This window comes from Alligator sinensis, unplaced genomic scaffold (genome assembly GCF_000455745.1).
Source record: "Alligator sinensis unplaced genomic scaffold, ASM45574v1 scaffold85_1, whole genome shotgun sequence".
In the NCBI taxonomy this organism is placed as follows: domain Eukaryota; kingdom Metazoa; phylum Chordata; order Crocodylia; family Alligatoridae; genus Alligator; species Alligator sinensis.
The window spans coordinates 4,289,801-4,306,321 of record NW_005841891.1 but is presented as its reverse complement, the minus strand read 5'-3'; the positions used below and the strand labels follow the sequence as shown (position 1 = coordinate 4,306,321).

At 45.1% G+C, this 16,521-nt stretch overlaps 1 protein-coding gene across 1 annotated transcript in view; it reads right to left on the bottom strand.

Annotated features, from left to right (window-relative positions):
- The window catches only part of LOC102368845 (inverted formin-2-like), a 22,486-nt gene extending 5,971 nt beyond the window's left edge, over nt 1-16,515 (bottom strand). Inside the window, exons 1-14 of the mRNA XM_006018058.3 lie at nt 16,317-16,515; nt 13,923-14,068; nt 13,772-13,833; nt 13,118-13,220; nt 12,938-13,023; nt 11,449-11,549; nt 8,718-8,788; nt 8,478-8,585; nt 7,321-7,391; nt 5,821-5,941; nt 5,507-5,671; nt 4,458-4,560; nt 3,440-3,598; nt 1,896-2,696 (exon numbers count right to left, since the gene is read on the bottom strand). Coding sequence (XP_006018120.2) covers nt 1,896-2,696; nt 3,440-3,598; nt 4,458-4,560; nt 5,507-5,671; nt 5,821-5,941; nt 7,321-7,391; nt 8,478-8,585; nt 8,718-8,788; nt 11,449-11,549; nt 12,938-13,023; nt 13,118-13,220; nt 13,772-13,833; nt 13,923-14,068; nt 16,317-16,506 — 2,287 coding nt within the window. The 5' untranslated portion in view covers nt 16,507-16,515. The remainder of the gene's footprint in view (nt 1-1,895; nt 2,697-3,439; nt 3,599-4,457; nt 4,561-5,506; nt 5,672-5,820; nt 5,942-7,320; nt 7,392-8,477; nt 8,586-8,717; nt 8,789-11,448; nt 11,550-12,937; nt 13,024-13,117; nt 13,221-13,771; nt 13,834-13,922; nt 14,069-16,316) is intronic.
- Nucleotides 16,516-16,521: the final 6 nt, after the last annotated feature.

Here is a 16,521-nt window from a genome sequence, read left to right as displayed (position 1 = left end):
GGCTTTTAATGTAGAAGATGGCAACTTAGGATCTGATTCTGCAGCACTAGGTGTTTAGCGTCCACTCCACCAGGTGCAGGATCAGGCCCTTTGACAGCAAAAATCACAAAGGAAGAGGTCTGCCCGTCTCTCTTCTTCGTCTTCTTTTTTTTTTTTTTTAAAGTCTCTATGGATACCTATACACGTGCCTGAAGTATGCTAATTAGCACACCAGAGCAGACTTGGTTAATCGAGTTGGCTGAAGCATGCTAATTAGCCAAATGTATTCGGTGTCCTTACACTTCAAAAGGGTGGCAGGGGCATTTTAACTAAAGCTCGTTGGGCAAACTTTAGTTAAAGGACCCCTGCCACTATTTTGAAGCGTGGGACACTGATTACATGGGAAGCTGTGGGTGCTTTAATTAGAACAGCTCCCGAGAGCTGCTCTAATGAAAGCACTCTCCTCCCTCTTCCCCGCCCCCGTACCCTGGAGCACGTGTAAAGATGTCCTATACAAGTAAGACTTGAGGACCAGAAGGTGATTCCTGATTAGCCAATGAGGTGATTACTGATCACGCCAGAAAGCCACGAGAGCCCCAACACAATGGTTAGTTCACATGAAAGCGTTTTGACAAGTTTACGTACCTCACTGTACCACACAAACTCTTTTTGTTTTATTATCGCCAGTATCAATGCCAACCTCTGCTTTCAAATAAAAGAGAAACACTAAGTGGATCTGAAGGTGGCAATGCAAATATAACAACAGGGAACTCCCTAGAACAGCAAGAACCACTTAGGAAGGGGTTTAATTTCTTACGAAAAAGAAAACATCAACTAAGCAGTTTGAAAATTAATGATAATTAAAGCTTAAATTGGTCATTGGGGCCTATGTGGCTGCATAAGGGAGCACAGCCATCTCATGTTTCTCCCTCCCTTCCTCCATTGTGTCTCCAGGTATGAAGAAAAGGTCTCTGTCTGATGCACCTAGTCCTTCCTCCACACTTGAGAAGGAGGAACAGCTAGGAGATATCATGGGTCCAACTACTTTTTCCTGTTGACAAGTGGGGCTTGGGGGACCAGAGACAATAGGCTGCATTTTCTAAAGGCCTGGCATAGTGTACACCTCCCCACGGACCACAGCAAGCTCTGAATCTCCAGTCTTTCCTGGGTGACACAACTATGCACGCCAAGGGGCTGACCCTCAAAGCTCAATGAGCCTGCATGCGGCCTCAGCACAAAGTCAAGTCTATAAGCATGTGGCTGGATTGCTAAGGGAAGAAGAAAATGCACTTGACCTTTAAATTCCAGTGACAATAATTGGGGGTTGGAACAGATCACCTTCGAGACACCTTCCAACCTTATGACTGATTCTGGTTACTGCGTGCAGAATGTTCCTGTAACTGAAGGCAGGGGGAGAAAAGTCAGAATAATGGCTGGGGGGTAGGGGCGATGTTTTAGAAAAGCTGCATCTTTATAGATCAAGTGTAGGCATTTGTACCGAATGTTTAATTGTTACTTCGTAGAGTCCAATGGATCACTAGTTTGCCTATAACCGTGGCTTAAATTTGCTATCACATCTTTGACAGATGTGTTCATCACTGTCTTGCTGCATGCTAGGAAGGTGTACACCATGCTTTTAAGTTATTAATTGCTAAACCTTTAGAAACTAGTTATTTGTAAGTCTGTCCTTGTACAACACTTGTGCGGTTAAAACCAGCCTCTGGTTTTAGAGAACATCTATATTCAACAGCATTGCTCTCAGGATAGTAAAACTCCCATTGACTACACTGATGCAGGACTGGATCATAAAGAAGGAAGAAAAAGTTCTATTTACATAATCCTGGAGAGCAGAGACTGAGGACTCCAATCCTGTGGATCAAGCTAGATTTCCAAAGGCTGTATCTAAAATGTATTACCTGGCTGGCTTTTGCTGTGCCTCTTCTTCTTCCTCCGTTTCCCAGACCCTTTCTGCCCTTCCTTGTCAGCACGCCCCTGTCCCGGAGGAACTGAACAAGAAGAATCTGTTGTTGGTTCTTCTGAGAAGGATTTCTCCTGAGAGGTGTCCAGCAATGACTCTTCATCAGGATCTTGATTTTTTTTTGCTGTTTCCCTGCTGTCTACCTGTTTGGAACTTGACTTGGTAGTCAGAATTGTTTCAGCATTTTCAGGTGCTAGTTCAACTCTGATTTTAGTCTCACTTTGACAGGTGTCACTGGGCAGTAATGTCTGTTCAGCTATTTTACCACTTCCTAAGACAGCTAGTTCAAATTTGCTATCCTTATCCCCTAAGCTCGGTCCACCTGATTCATCTTTTAAGCTGGTACATTGGCTTGAATAGCTGCTTGCAAACTGTATAGATGCTCCTATGATACATGGAGAAAACACGTTGGTTTTGTGTTCTGTGTTCTCTGGAAAGCTGTATGAGTCGTTCTTCCCCTTGATGCTGACTCCATCCTTTGGCTGGGAGACTCTATCAGCATCTGCTGAACTAAAGGAGCTTCCTTGAGTGCAGGGCTGTTGTGGCAAATTTCCTCCAGCACTGTCTTCAGGAGGTGGCTGGTTTGACGTAGATGACTGTGCTTCATCTTTACCAGGGCCTGTAATGGTGACAGCAGCAGCATCTGGGGCAGGAGTGTATTCTGAGTGATTGTCCTCACTTTGTTTGGTCTCGCAAATGCTTTCCTTTCCCACTGCTTTTACATCATTAGCACTTTTCCCTTTAAACAAATAACAAAGGGTCAGACATGGTTCTTCGGTGCTGCATTTGAAATGACCTAACCTGTTGGCCATCACCCCAAACCTAGCTACATTCATGGCTGTGAACCCTAAAAATGAATCTCATTCAGTAAAACCCAAGCTTAACTTGAAGCCTCCCATGGGACTAAACTACGTGCTTAATTTCCATAGAAGCAAAGAGAACTTAAACATGTTGAATCTGGGCTTATCTTGGCAGTGACACCTAGCACTTGGCATCGTGGCCTAATCTAGCTGACAAGTCTACACTGAAGTTAGTAGCTGGGTCTGAGACAGGACTTCAGACCTCTCTGCCCTCCCAGTTTTCTCCCATCCAAGTAGTAATCCAATCTAATCCTGCTTTTTCAAGGTAACCCAGGATGATGGTAACATGCAGATGATGTCAACATGAGTCTTCCAGCAAGAGCACTGGCTGGGGAGTCTCTGGGAATCGAACCTGCAGCCTTTAGAGGTGGAAGGAAGCTTGAGCAGCAAAGTCACAAAATCAGCAGCTCGTGAGTAACCCTTTCAAGCAGGTGCCTAAGTGTTTAATGAACACTGGTTTTGCCCTCCAAGGGCCCTGGATCCTAAATCACTGATACCCTTTTGGAAGTGGTGTCCCTTTAAGATTAAGATTAAATGCCCCAAATGTGACTGAGACTGGAGCTCCTGCTTGGGTATCTGTCTTGCAGTCAGGTGGGTTGGAGACCAATGGCCTCTGCCTTACCTGGTTGCCCTCCCTCCGGGGTGCCTGCCGGTGTTGTTTTAGGTGGAGTGTCTGACTCTCCCCTGTTCTTTGTTTTCCGTAGCTTGAAGCCTTTCCGTATGTCAGCCAGCAGGGCATCGATAATGCACACCTCCTCCTGCTTCACTGCCCCCTTCTTAACTGGGGTTTAAAAACAAGACAAAACAGAGATATCATTAATATCGCTCTCCTCCTGAGTGGGTAGGACCACTGAGAACAGTGATGACCTAAGGAATAATTTGACTTGACCTCCTTGCTCCCACCACTTCCGCTCCCCAGTGGCTCTTGTGTTATGACTGATCCCAGTTTAAAATAGATACCAAATGCTATTGCTTGGCCCTAAGACCATTCTACATCTGTCACACTGGTGTTGGTGACAACTGCGGAGGGAAGGAGCTATAAGGAGCGTGTCCCAGAGCCTCTGTCACTGAAGGTCATCACACCTGCCATTCCCCCCTTCAACTTATGCTAGAGGAGGTGTGTGGCCTGCAGGCTGAGACCTTGCACCTCTTTGTGTCCCGCATCTAGTTTGAATGTTGCAGATGTGAAGGACAGCTAATCTAGGGAGGGAGGGGTGTTCTGCTTTGCTTTAAGGCCAAACTATTTGTTGCTGGTTGAAACATGTTGCAAACTTCTGCTGGCTTTGGTGAATGGTTTCAGTTGAGAGCAGGGCTGGGAAAACTCTCTGAAAAAGTTCAATATATAGTTTTTCAATTTGTGAGGACATTTTAGCCAGAAGTTTAAATATAATAAATTTTAAGAAAAAATACTTTGTCCAACCCAGAACAAGGTCTTTTGTTTTCAAAGTGTTTTACTTTTCTGTTTGGCCAGCAGACCCCAAATTGGTATTAGCATAGCTCTGACTGTGGTAGATGGACATAGCTGCCTGTAGACACCACTTTTAGGTGCTGAGAAGCAGGAACAGGTTGGTACCTCTGAGTCCCCACATGGCTGAATATGGGCTCTATGAACCTTTCATTAAACCCTGTCAGATACTCACTTATCTTTCCATTTTCTCCTGTCTGTCTCTTAGCTTCTTCCTCCTCCAGCTGTTTCTTCCTCTTTTCTGCCTTTGCAGCTTGTTCCTTCCTGTCCTTGTTTTCCTGTAGGTAGATAAGTGATGTGATGTCTGATTTAAATATCTGGTAGCACAGCCACGCAACTGAGATCAGGTTGGAAAGCCACTAGAAAGGGGATCTAGTCCATCTGCAGCCTGTTGCAATTCCTGGGCACTTCCATTCCCAAATGGATAAAATGGGCAGTGGGACCTGTGTCCTTTCTTTGGGGGGAAGAGCCAGGGGGCAGAAAGCCTGTTTGGCCATGCTCATTCTCAGTAGGAAGAGGCAGCCATGGATCACCCAGTAAAGTAAATTTATTGACTTGCTCTAGATCAACTTTTCTTGTCCATTTGCATGCAGCCCCTCTATAAATGTTGAAAGACCCCATCTGAGCCAAGCTGATTTGCTTTGGATGCATGTGATGACCAATTTTGAGACCACTATAAGTCCAAACTTTCTATGAATTGCTCTTTGAGTGAAATAGAGACTTTCATGGATCCATCATTCAAACTATAGGCCCTGGATAAACAATCTGACCATTGCGTTTTTGTACACTTTTCATATTGGAAGATCCAAAGTGGACAGATTCCTCTTTGCCATTGGCAAATTGCCCCTGCACAGAGAACTGCTTCCTTGTATAAAGCTATTGCATGTAGTACAGGGAGTTTCCAGTACCAGCCACTCCTGCCTTCTCTGGCTTAAGGGATGTGGTCTTTGTTACACCACTTCCAGCTGTTGGCATGAGAAGGCACTGGTTGTGGAGCAGAGTTATGATGCAGCAATTCTGCCTGAGGCACCTTATGCTAGTAGAGATTTTAGAGAAGTCACAGGACTGCTCTACCCAATGTCAGTGCTGACTTGAGCACCTGATGGCCCTTGCCTTCAAGGGGAGAAATGAGTCTGCCATCTGTCCACCATCTTCCTATGCTACTTGAACTGATCCGTGTTTTCCACCCCTGCATCTGACTGCGCAATGTTCACAAATGCAAACCTTAAGTGCTTTGATGAAAAGATCCCTGAAGGTTTTCATGGTGCTAAATATATCTTCCAGTGACAGTTTGTTTGGATCTTCACAGAGATAGTTGGCAAGTTCCTCCTTTTTCCTGTCAATGGTATTAAATGTCTCCTTCAGCTTCTGTGATGCATTTATGCTGTCCTGAAAGGCATTTAATTTAAATTTTACAAAGGTAAAGACTGATGTTAAAAACGGAATAACAATGTATGAGCTGAAAGTTCAGGTGCAGGAGGACAAACAGAAAAAGGCAAAGGGGTGAAATGTAAGATGTGAGGGGGCTCCTCACTTACCTCGATGGGTGCCTCGTACTGTGCTTTCACATCGTCGCTCGAAGCCTGTAACTTTTTCTTAAGTTCTTCCAACTTATTTAAATGGGAACTGGATTCTGTACGTATAATTTCCAGGTTAATTCTGAAAAAGAGTACCCACAAGAGACTGAAGATGTTTTGCTATTTAGTCTGGGAATGCTGGAAGACAGGGAGAGCTGAGCCCATGTATCCCCTCCTGTGCTTTCCCTAACAGCAAAGCACAGATGTGTCAGTGAAATCTCAGGCAGGATTTCCCCAGGAGCTATGCACAGTGCCTAGAAGAATGGAGCCCTTCTCTTAGCTGGGACCTCTTGGTTCTACTGTAATGCAATAAGAAACCCCCATCTGAAAGCTCTAAGAAAGTAGATTAAGAGTAGGATTTCTTTCTTTCTTTTTCTTTTTCTTTTTTTTTTTTTTCAAACAGTGCTGAAAAAATTTAGGAACATAGCACCATTGACTTTTTGCATGGCCTATGAATCTAAATCACTTGTACTCTTGAAAATTGTCCTTTACTAGTCCTATAAGTATCTCTAGCACCAGTGAACCATGGTATTATTTGCTTACCATTGCTTATCTGTTTGTACAGATAGGGAAGGGATGTCCAGCTATACACTGTGGTGTTTGTATTTTGGCTCTTGAGAACCAGAGTCTCTCATGCAAGAGACCACAATTCCAAGCTGTCCTAGAAAACCTTGCAGCAACAAAACCTGTGGTATTGGAAGTGTTCACAATGTAGGCAAAGCAACGTCTCTTGAGTGACCATCCCCAAATGCACTTGATCGAATCCATCTGTGGTGTGACTCCAGGACTATTGATGCCATGGGCTTTAAATCCAGTGGGTTTACAGCAAAGACCAAACTGGCCCAGGAAATATAGTTTTGCTCCACTTTGTGTGAAGACCCCCTTTGCCAAGGAACTAGTTCTCTGTGAGCCCCTGGAGTGAGTGAGGAAAGTGGTCTCTAGCAGCACATAGAGAAACAGGGGCAAGTCTAACTGCAACCTCGTGTATTGTATACCTCGAACTGAGACATATGGACTCTAATTGTCTGGCATCTCTAATGCATTAAAGGCACTAATCTACAGATTAAGGGCTCCTCTTGGAGTGCTAGCTACTAGCATATTGTCCCAGAATACATAGTAGTGAAAGGCACTTCATAAACAATTAAAGGTGGATGGATTTAAAAAGGTACAGCCCCCCCGCCCCCCCGAATACAGTGTGGCCTCTGGAAAGCTGAATTAATTGAATGTGGTTCAATTTCCAGCCCTTAGCACTGCCGCTTATTGCCTGTTGCAAATCATCAATTTGCATTTTAAAATGGTCTCTGAGTTCATGAACCAAATCTTTTGGTTCAAAACTAATTAAAACTCTACCCCATTAATTAATGGGTTATAACGGCTTTTTATGTTCTAATTTCTTGAAAATGGCTGGTGTGGGGGTTGTACGGTGCATGTCTTCCTTTTTAATTTAAAGTAACCTCCTACCCTGCTGCCTTTGCAACACATTCAAGGTCCTTGGGAAGCTCCAGTAAGTCCGTGTGATTATTTTCTACTTCCTGAAACAAGAGAGAGACTTCAGTTGTTGGTATGTTCTCAGCTTCACATTGGAGGAGAAGGGTATGTGGGGGTTTTGGGTGGGAGAGGTGGGGAGAATGGACAGAAGCAAAGTGCTCGGAGTGTGTAATCGGTCCATATAAGGTGACCTCTCCCCTCCCACCCTCTTATTGTTACTGAGCCAAGAATTTAGCAAGTTGTTTTTAATGAGACATTCCTGAGTCCTTAATGTTAAAGATTAAAACAAATATAAAGAGTTTTAAGAGGGCCGTGAACACCCAGCCTTTAGGTCATAGGTTGACCTCCAGCTGATAAGAGCTAGGATGGAACTTTTCTGACTATTGTCTACTGTGGTGTTTCTTGAACCTTCCTCGGGCAGTAGGTACTAGCCACTGCTGGAAATGGGGTCAGACCATGCTAGTCGGATGCTAGCTAGTCCAGTATCCTTTGTATAGAATAGAAACACTCTAATGTATCTTACCTGCCTACCTATTTGCTTAGATAGCCACTATCACCACAGTATCTGTGCACTTCTGCCTAGCAATTAAGGACTGGCTGATGCCCTTTTTAGGTGTTACAAGAGAAGCAGGACTTACGTTGAGGTTTTAATTTGCAGATTTGGTTAGGCAGAGAACTCAATAAATGGGGCAAACTGAAGCTGGTGCTGTAGGCAGAGCAAACAGGAAAGTGGGGAAAGGATAAAAGGTCAGCTAAGCAGGAAAAAGAAAGTTGTGAAAAGCTGGGGGAAGTCAAAGGGGCTCAATTGATAAAGTGAGAGTGGGCAGAAGGATTCAGAGTGGGGGTGACCTCGGTAGGGCTGTTGGCAAGGCAGCTGCATTTTGGGCACTGAGGAAATGAGGGAGGAGAAAGAGCCAGTGGTGGAGATGATAGGGTGGGTCTGGGCAAGACGCCCTGTTCTCTCCACAATTTTTATAGGAATCTTTTTTTTTTAAGGTTCTCTAGCTATAACATTAGGGCCCCATCCAAATGGAGCCCTGCCTCCAATGCCATGCACAGAGGATGCAAACACGAGTGTGTGACACCAGTTTGGCCAGGACCAAATTCCTCCAGGGAAACTGCAGAGGTACCTTCAGAATGTGGTGCAGCAAAGTAACGCGGGTTTGGTTTGCTTTGGTTTCAGTTAGTTTGAGTAAAGTGCTAATTTTAAAGCCATCAGCATCTCCGGTGTGACTTCCCTGAAGGAAAGAAAAAGAAAGCAGAAATAAGTCTCGTGTTCCCTCCTTATTTATATCTGGTCTATACAAAAGGGAGGTTTTAGCTTTTAATCAATAAAATGGATTGATTAAATTAAAAAAAAAAAACCTTACATAGTTCAGAAAGTTTCCAACTTTGAGGATCAGCTGGCAAAACAGAGGCAGGCGATGGCTAATAAGAAGATCTGTGGGGGGAAAAAAGTGTCTGTGAATGAATGTCACCTTCCACTTGGAATGACTCCCAAATGGTCTCCAAGCTGGGGCTCCCAGCTCCAATTATTCCAAATCAGGACTTTCTGGTTTACAACACAAATGATGTGGCATCTGTTCTAATGTGCGAGAAACCCAGGGAGAGTCTGACTTTAAGTGGCCCTGGTTAACTTTTTGAGCTGGACTGAGCAAGTCTTGTGGACTCTTCATACTTTGAAGTTCCTTATTGGGGAAATAGCATGAGACCTGATTCTATTTGCTTGCAGCCACTTACCCCAATGTTACACCAACACTCACTGATTGCAATGGGATTACTCTTGGTTTATACCAGTGTAAGTTGAATGAGAATCAGGTCCTGTGATTTTAATATTCAAGGGCACTCGGGGTCTGTTTGAGTTATAGAGAAGCCAGTTTTGACATGCCTTGCAATTATATTCTGCTCATTATAACTAGACAGGCTAGTCCTGTTCTCAGGTGGTGGTTGGTTGGCAAGGGAGCTGATTAGCAGTGTGTGAAACAGGCCAAGGCCATATCCAGTCTATCCCATAAGATTGAGCTTTGTGCGGCTAAGGGCCCTTAAAGAAGCAAATTTGACACACGTGAGGTGGCAACAGAGGAACACCAGCACAGACACATTTATTTGAGCTTCTCTGCTAATCCCACCAGCACCTTGATCACTGCTGCTAGTGGAGAGTTGCACAGTATAATGGAGCCAAGCATTTTGGTTACATTGCACTTAGCAGTAGAAAGGGGGCCTCATTCACCCCAAATAATTTCCCACAAAGATTCCTGGGCCTCTGCACTACATAAACTTGAATCTGGTCTGGGGAGAGCAATTTTTGTGTGATTTCCATCAGCTAAAAAAAATGCATGTACAAATTTGAAAGCCTATTCAACACCATCAAATTGTCCTCAGTGTGGTGTCAGACTTCCCTTCCCCACCCCCTGCAAGAGGGAGATATTGAGTAAGGATTGCCCAAGATATTTTTATACCACCATCTAACAGGGGTGGACAAATTACAGCCTGCGGGCCAGATCTGGTCTGCCAAGTGACTCTATCTGACCCAGGTGGGTCCCTCAGCCCCATCTAGCCTGAGTCATAGCGTGTGTGGCTGGTCCCGCCATCTCTGGGTGTGGAGGTGCCACCTGGTGGAGCTGTAGTCTGTGGGACTCGGTGGCATGGTGAGGGTGATGCAACATCTGGACTTAGCTTCTCAGCAGCCTCTGTGGCAGTGGCTTGCTCTATCCTCATACTTCTGGCTGCAGTTGCCAGTGTCTCTGCAGCCAGACCTGGCCCCCAGCCCACCCATCCTGTCCTGCCACTGAAGGTACTGGACAGAGTGGCAGGGGTCTCTACTGAGACCAGCTCAGGACCCCAAGGGCAGTGTGTGCTCTGGATGGATGCAATGAGGCCATAGGCAGGCAGAAAGCGGTACCTGGGAGCAGGACAGGTGTGTGGAGCTGGGAACATGTGATGGTGACATTGTGGGGCTGGGGCCTGGGGCAGAGCTGTGATCTGCTCCCCACACGTCCCTGTGGCAGATGCTGGTTCCAAGAACACCCCACCCACCTGCTCTGTCCAACACCATCAGTGGTGGGTGCAGGGTGGACAGGCCTGGGCCAGATAGGATCAATTGACATCTCCCTGGCTGCCCCTGCCAGGTGGTATAAACAGCCATGATGGGGGCCTGAGGCCAGGTCAGCACTCTTCCCTCTTCCCACCCTCAACAGCTCACTAAAATTCCTTAAGTGACCCTAAATAATTACCCAGCCCAACCTAGAGGACCTTCCCATTCTGTTTTTCCATGTTGTCTCTGTCCCCAATGATCCAGGTGGACCATCCTCATGTACTCCCAAATGGTAGCTCTAGGGCTGGTAAGACCTACCACATAATCTACATGGATACTTGGATGGCCCCATTGCTACGGGAGCAGAGTAGCTCCTAACTACTTACAACAGCAGCAAAGTCTGTAGGAGAGAGCTTGACTAGTGGATAAGAAGGGATTTTGAGTGTTTCTGGGTTGGCAGAGGGCTTCTGCTCAGGCAGTTGTACATAATGATGTTCAAGGGAGTCCTAAATGGGGTCTTCCTTTAGTTTTTGCCAGGTTGAGGTCCACTGTCTAAATCCAGCTTCCTGGAAAGATCTGGCACTTACTAGCCTTGACTGGTTGATGACTGCATCAACAGTGAAGCTGGCATGATAATCAGAAAGTAACACTTAGGTAGGCAATGCCAGTTCCATGGAAGGCTCTGACTATCAAGGATTCATTGGTCTACGTTTTGTTTTTGCTGGTGAAGCTGGGAGGACGGTGGGTCTCTGAAATGCATTCATGGTGGTCCACAGATTTTGGCTGCTGAGCATTTTGCAGTGGGAGACTTCTTCAGGGCTTGTGCTTTGTAATTCACCCCTAGAAACAATCATTAAGCCTGATGTCCATAGCTCATAAGGACCTGATTCTCTCTTAAGTTTGATAGAGTCAAGGAGGAATCCACCAGCCAAAACCAGATTTTCCTTAATATGGAATGAAGACAACAAAAGGTCACTTTGGCCTCAAATTCTAGGGAAAAAAGAGGATCGCTATATTGTGTATGGTTCTGAATATAATCCATTGATGTGTGGCCCTGTCCCGTTTACCTTCACAGGCTTTCTCGATCGTGTCTGCTTTAGGTTGTAGCATGTCTAGCATGACCGTAGTCTCCTCGCATAATAGCATACATTCAATCCGCAGTTGATAGCTAAGAAAAGAGATTAGTACAAATATACTGTTAGGCCTAACAACCTCCTGAACTCCTCTACCACAGTGGCCTCCCCCCACTCCCAGAACCATTAAAAGCTTGCTTATTCTAAAATCTATGGAAAAAAATCCACATTCATAGCTTATGTGGGTATGTTCACACCACAGCAGCAGAGGCCGCAGTCCTGCTACTGATGCAATAAGCCCCATCCCTTGGTCCTACTTTGTACGTCAGCCCGGGAAATGATATGAGGAGGACACCCATAGGAATATTCCTGGCATTGCACCCAAGACCTGGACTTCCAGTGTGCTCAAAAGCAGCAGGTTGGGTGTGGACAAGGCCTCTGTCTACATCAGACTGGTACAGATTGATTGGCTATGCCTATGGCTTGGGGTTCTACTTTATCAATGGGAACCAAAACCTGGTAGCATGGAGACGATGCTGTAGGGCCACACTAACTCAGCAGAGAGGCAGGACTGCTACGTGGCCTTCAAGAAACTCTCACAGGCCTCCTGAATCACTTTTGGGTAAGTTATGTGACCTCCTAGGTCCCTTAATTCTTATTGGCCAGTGTGTGTATGTGTGCGCACATGCATACATGGATGTTTGGGGCCACAACCTCCTCCACTGTGAAGCCACAGATATCCAGAATTGGATGCAAAATGGGCAGTGCTAACTGGGGAAGGCTGTGGGAGACCATCTCATTGGGAGTCTTGCCAGCAGGTACTATGAAATCCCTTAATGGCTCCCTCTGGTAGCAAATGGAAAAGAGCATAGGCGCAATATGTTTCCATGGCAGAGCAATATGACTATAGTTGTATCTTCCCAGGCTGGCTTCAAGAGGCATAATTTATATTTCCTTTTCTATGAGTATTTTCTTATCTCTAAAATGGAATAGTTCCTCAGGTGGCTAATGTGAGGTTTATATGATTGTAATTCTGTAAAGTGCTTTAAGGACCTCTGTTGTTAATTTGTACTTTGTTTGCTGATTCCATTAAGGTGTCTTAATAATGAGCAACTGCCCTCAATTCAATCACTAAGCATGCTAAAAACCCTTGACAGAAGATTTTGTTTTAAAGCAACAAATCCATTAAAAGAAAGATCAGGCTCTTTCTCTTATTTTTATTCCTTTTGAGAGCTTCTCATAGTGTTGCCACAAGAAAAAAGACCCATTTCTTTCTATTGTGTGGCTTTTCCAAATAATTGCGAATGACTCCGCATTCAGAACATTGTGTAGTGTAATGCTCTGGCTGGAAGCACTTTGAGTCTCCTTTTACATGACACACTGCACTAGACCTCACAGGCTCTCTGAGTAGATCAAAGCTGCTGTTTTTTGAAAAAGGTATGTAAGCAAAGATGAAGGTAAAGTGGGAGATAATATCCCTTACCTGGGAATCCCAAGGAGGAGGAGATAAAACTGATCAGCATTAGCTAACTTTGATTTTTCTTCCTTGAAGGCTTTCAGGTTTTCTATCTAACAAGAAATACAAGAGTCAACATTGCAGAACTGCACCCCTGCTTACAGCTTTTGTGAACTGAATTGAATTTAGAGGCTTCTTTCTCCTAACCTCATGCTTTTCGGGTAGCAGCTTCAGTAGTTGTTTCAAAACTTCAACGTCAAACTTGGTCCTGTCCCCTTTCCGAATCATATCAGCTACTTCTTCATTTGAGCTGTAGGGAACAGGCATGGAATTAGAAACAGTCATGAAATGATGCATGTGGTACTGCAACCATAAGCCATTAAGCATAGCGCTAATTCTTTGTGAAGAGGATCTATAACCCCCCATGAGAACTGCCTACTGGGAGGAAATACGATCCAGCGGCTAGTGCAGACATAGACTTCCTGGGGGACTTTGGTCAAATCACTTAAGACAAACTTTTAAAAGATATTTAGGTGCCTCAAGATGTGGCCAGGTAGGTTTTTTCAAAAGCACCTGAGGTTAGGCATTGATGGATGCCTGCAGGCATACACAAACACATTTTCCTCCTCATCTAGAAAATGAAGTTCATAGCACTTCCCTACCCCACAGGGATATTGGGAGGATGAATACATTTAAAAAGCCTAGAGGTGCTCAGATACTACAGTGATTGGGACCATGGTGGTACAATAGGTAGACAAGATTTTTCAAGCTTTGCGTAGATTAATGTATCTGGAAGGAAAATAAAAGTCACTTTCTAAAGTACCATTTTATTCAGCAAATGTGAAACAGGTCATATCTTACCATTTAAATTGCTTCAAAAAGATATTCAAGTTGAGACTTTTCTTGGAGTCTAAGAACGTGATCTGTTTTAAGAAATGACACTTTGGGTTAGAGGAGCCATATGCAGTGATCTTGATCTATATTTATCAAACAAATAGAAATAGCCCAATACCTCCTTTGGTTCTGCTTTGACAGGGGCAGTGGCTTTCTCCTTGGGGCTTGTTTGGGGAAAACAGAAGAGTTGTTCTATGCTCGTATAATCGGGCTCTATGGTTTCTTCGCTGCTGCTAGTCACTGACGCCCACATAGAGTGACTTTCTGAAAGAGAAACAGCATCAGTTTGGCTACAGACACAGCCAAAAACTCAGAACTTCAGTTTTGAGACAATGCTACTGCCTGGAATAGAAATGCTCTGAAAGATAAATGAAAGGAGAAGAGAGGCACATTAGTCCTGGACTAATGTTAATTATTTAAGAGTGGCAGCTCCCACAGTGCAGATCCCAAAGGTTTGAAGGCTAATTAAACCAGGGACGCTAGAGCCACATGCTATTAACTGCACTGAAGGCAGGAGCCAAGCTAAATGGCTTTCCCCAACTTCTGTTAGCTCTCGCTGCTCTGCTGCATATCGCAGAGTTGCAGTGCGCGCACAGGATGCTGAGCTCCAATTAGGTTAATGCCTCTGTCTAGAATACTTAACGGGCTCCCCAGGCACAGGATCACTGTCTGGCTCATTAGGAGCCATCTAGCTAATACCTGGGACATTTGGAAGCAGAGTTATCTGCAATGTTGCTTAACATCCTAGAGAATTCCACGGAGAGCCAGATGCGGAGAGAGGCACATCTTGGGGGTTATGTATGGTGACCATAATAATTTGAGAGAAATCTGGGGCGGAAAGGAGTGGGGGGGGGCACCAGTATGCACATGCATGCACACACATAGCCCCGACCCTGTGGCTCCCCACGCACACCCCTACCCTGACTCTACTGAGCAAGCGACTCTGCTCACAGCCCAGCAGGGTCCAGACCAGGAAGCAGCCCATTGTTTCAACTCCCTGCAGAAAATTGAAGCAAAAGTCCAAGATTGGCACAAACCTGTCCGCGCGTGCCTGGCTCCTGACTCGGGAGTCTCGTGCAGGCAGGTTCCCGCCAATCCGGGAACTTTGCTTCAATTCTCTCCAACGGGTGGGAAGCTGCGACAGTTTCCGAAATCCAGGACTGTCCCACCAATCTGGGATGTATGGTCACCCTAGGGTTATGTCAAAGCTAGGCTACAGTGCTTTCAGGAGCTCCCAGGCATGCAAGCACAGTGTATGCACAGCTCCATTCCTAATGTGATGCAGACTGACTCAATCAGCTGGTGGAGAGCAGGAAGGCTGTGGGCCTGTCTCCTTCCTATTTCTGGTAGGGTGGCTAACAGGATGTCTTCGGGGACCATGACTGGCCATTTTCTGCATGGGAACTTTCCTAATTATTATAAATTGTAAGTGCATCCAGTCTGGCTTCCCATATAACTGGGCCATAGGATTTCTTTGAATCATTTATTTATGTATGAGATGGGTAACTCCTGCTTGAACTAGAGCATATTATCTAAAAAATCCACCCAATCTCAATTTGCTGTTTGAGAATCCACTAAAACGCTTGATAATTCTTTCAGTAATTTGTTCCAATGGTTCATTACCTGCATTAAACATTTTTCACACTATTTTAGGCCTAGGCTTGTTTACCTTCAACTTCCAGTCATTGAATCTTGCTGTCTGGTAGATTAAAGAAGACCTCAATCTTGCACGTACCAATGTAGGTAATTATATGTGTCCCTTCACCTTCCATGGTGAAAAACTAAACAAACTTTGCTCCTTAGATCGTTCACTGTAAAGATTATTTTCCAAGTGCTCAGGTTTTTTTTTATGGCTCTTCTCTGAATTCTACCATTTTCCTCAAAGTCCTTGGCTTGTGGATAGCAGAACTGAATGGAGAACTGCAGTGGTAATCTCACAAGTGCAAAATAGAGGTAAAAATCCTGCCTATGACTCTGCAATACTCCCCTGCCTATATAGCCTTAGCAGCACTATATAATTCATGCTGACATGGTTTTCCACATTTCACTTCTCCCCACCTAATTTTTTCCCCCACAATTACCCAGGAGAGAGCGCCCCCATTCTGGCCTGTCACAATTTGAACAACTTTGAAACCAGATCCATAGCTCGCTGAAGTTGATTGGAAGACTTATTGCTAGGGGGCTACGTGGAAGGGAAGTGAGGTGCCTTTTAGTTTGGAATTCATTAAAAAAAAAAAAAGGCTTTTATTTCTAGACAAAATTGTCCCCAGCCAAAGACTTAACTAAGACATTCAATAGCTATTTCTGGGCTTATCTCCACGTTTCCTTTGAGCTTTGCTGCTCAGGTGTGAAGGAGGCATTAGGCTCTGCTTCCAGATGGAACTAAATCATAATAATTTTAGCCCACTTCAATAAAGCCAGCTGGATATGGGCAGTGCAAACACAGCTGAGTCCTTCTCCACAGCCCCTCTAAGAGCAGTGATGGACAGAGGGCAGCATCAGGAGCACCTACCTCTCACCACGTTGGTCGGCAGCTTCTGCCAGTTGAGTTTCTTCATCCTTAAGGTTGGAGTCTTCACCTTCTTGTGGAAGGGCCTGGCACAGTCGAGAGAATAGTTGACGTGGGCGACGACTATTTCTTCCCCATTGCCTCCCAGTGCCATGCCTGGCAGTAGGGGAGGGGGTGGGGGCACGCCTGCCATGCTTGGCAGTGGGGG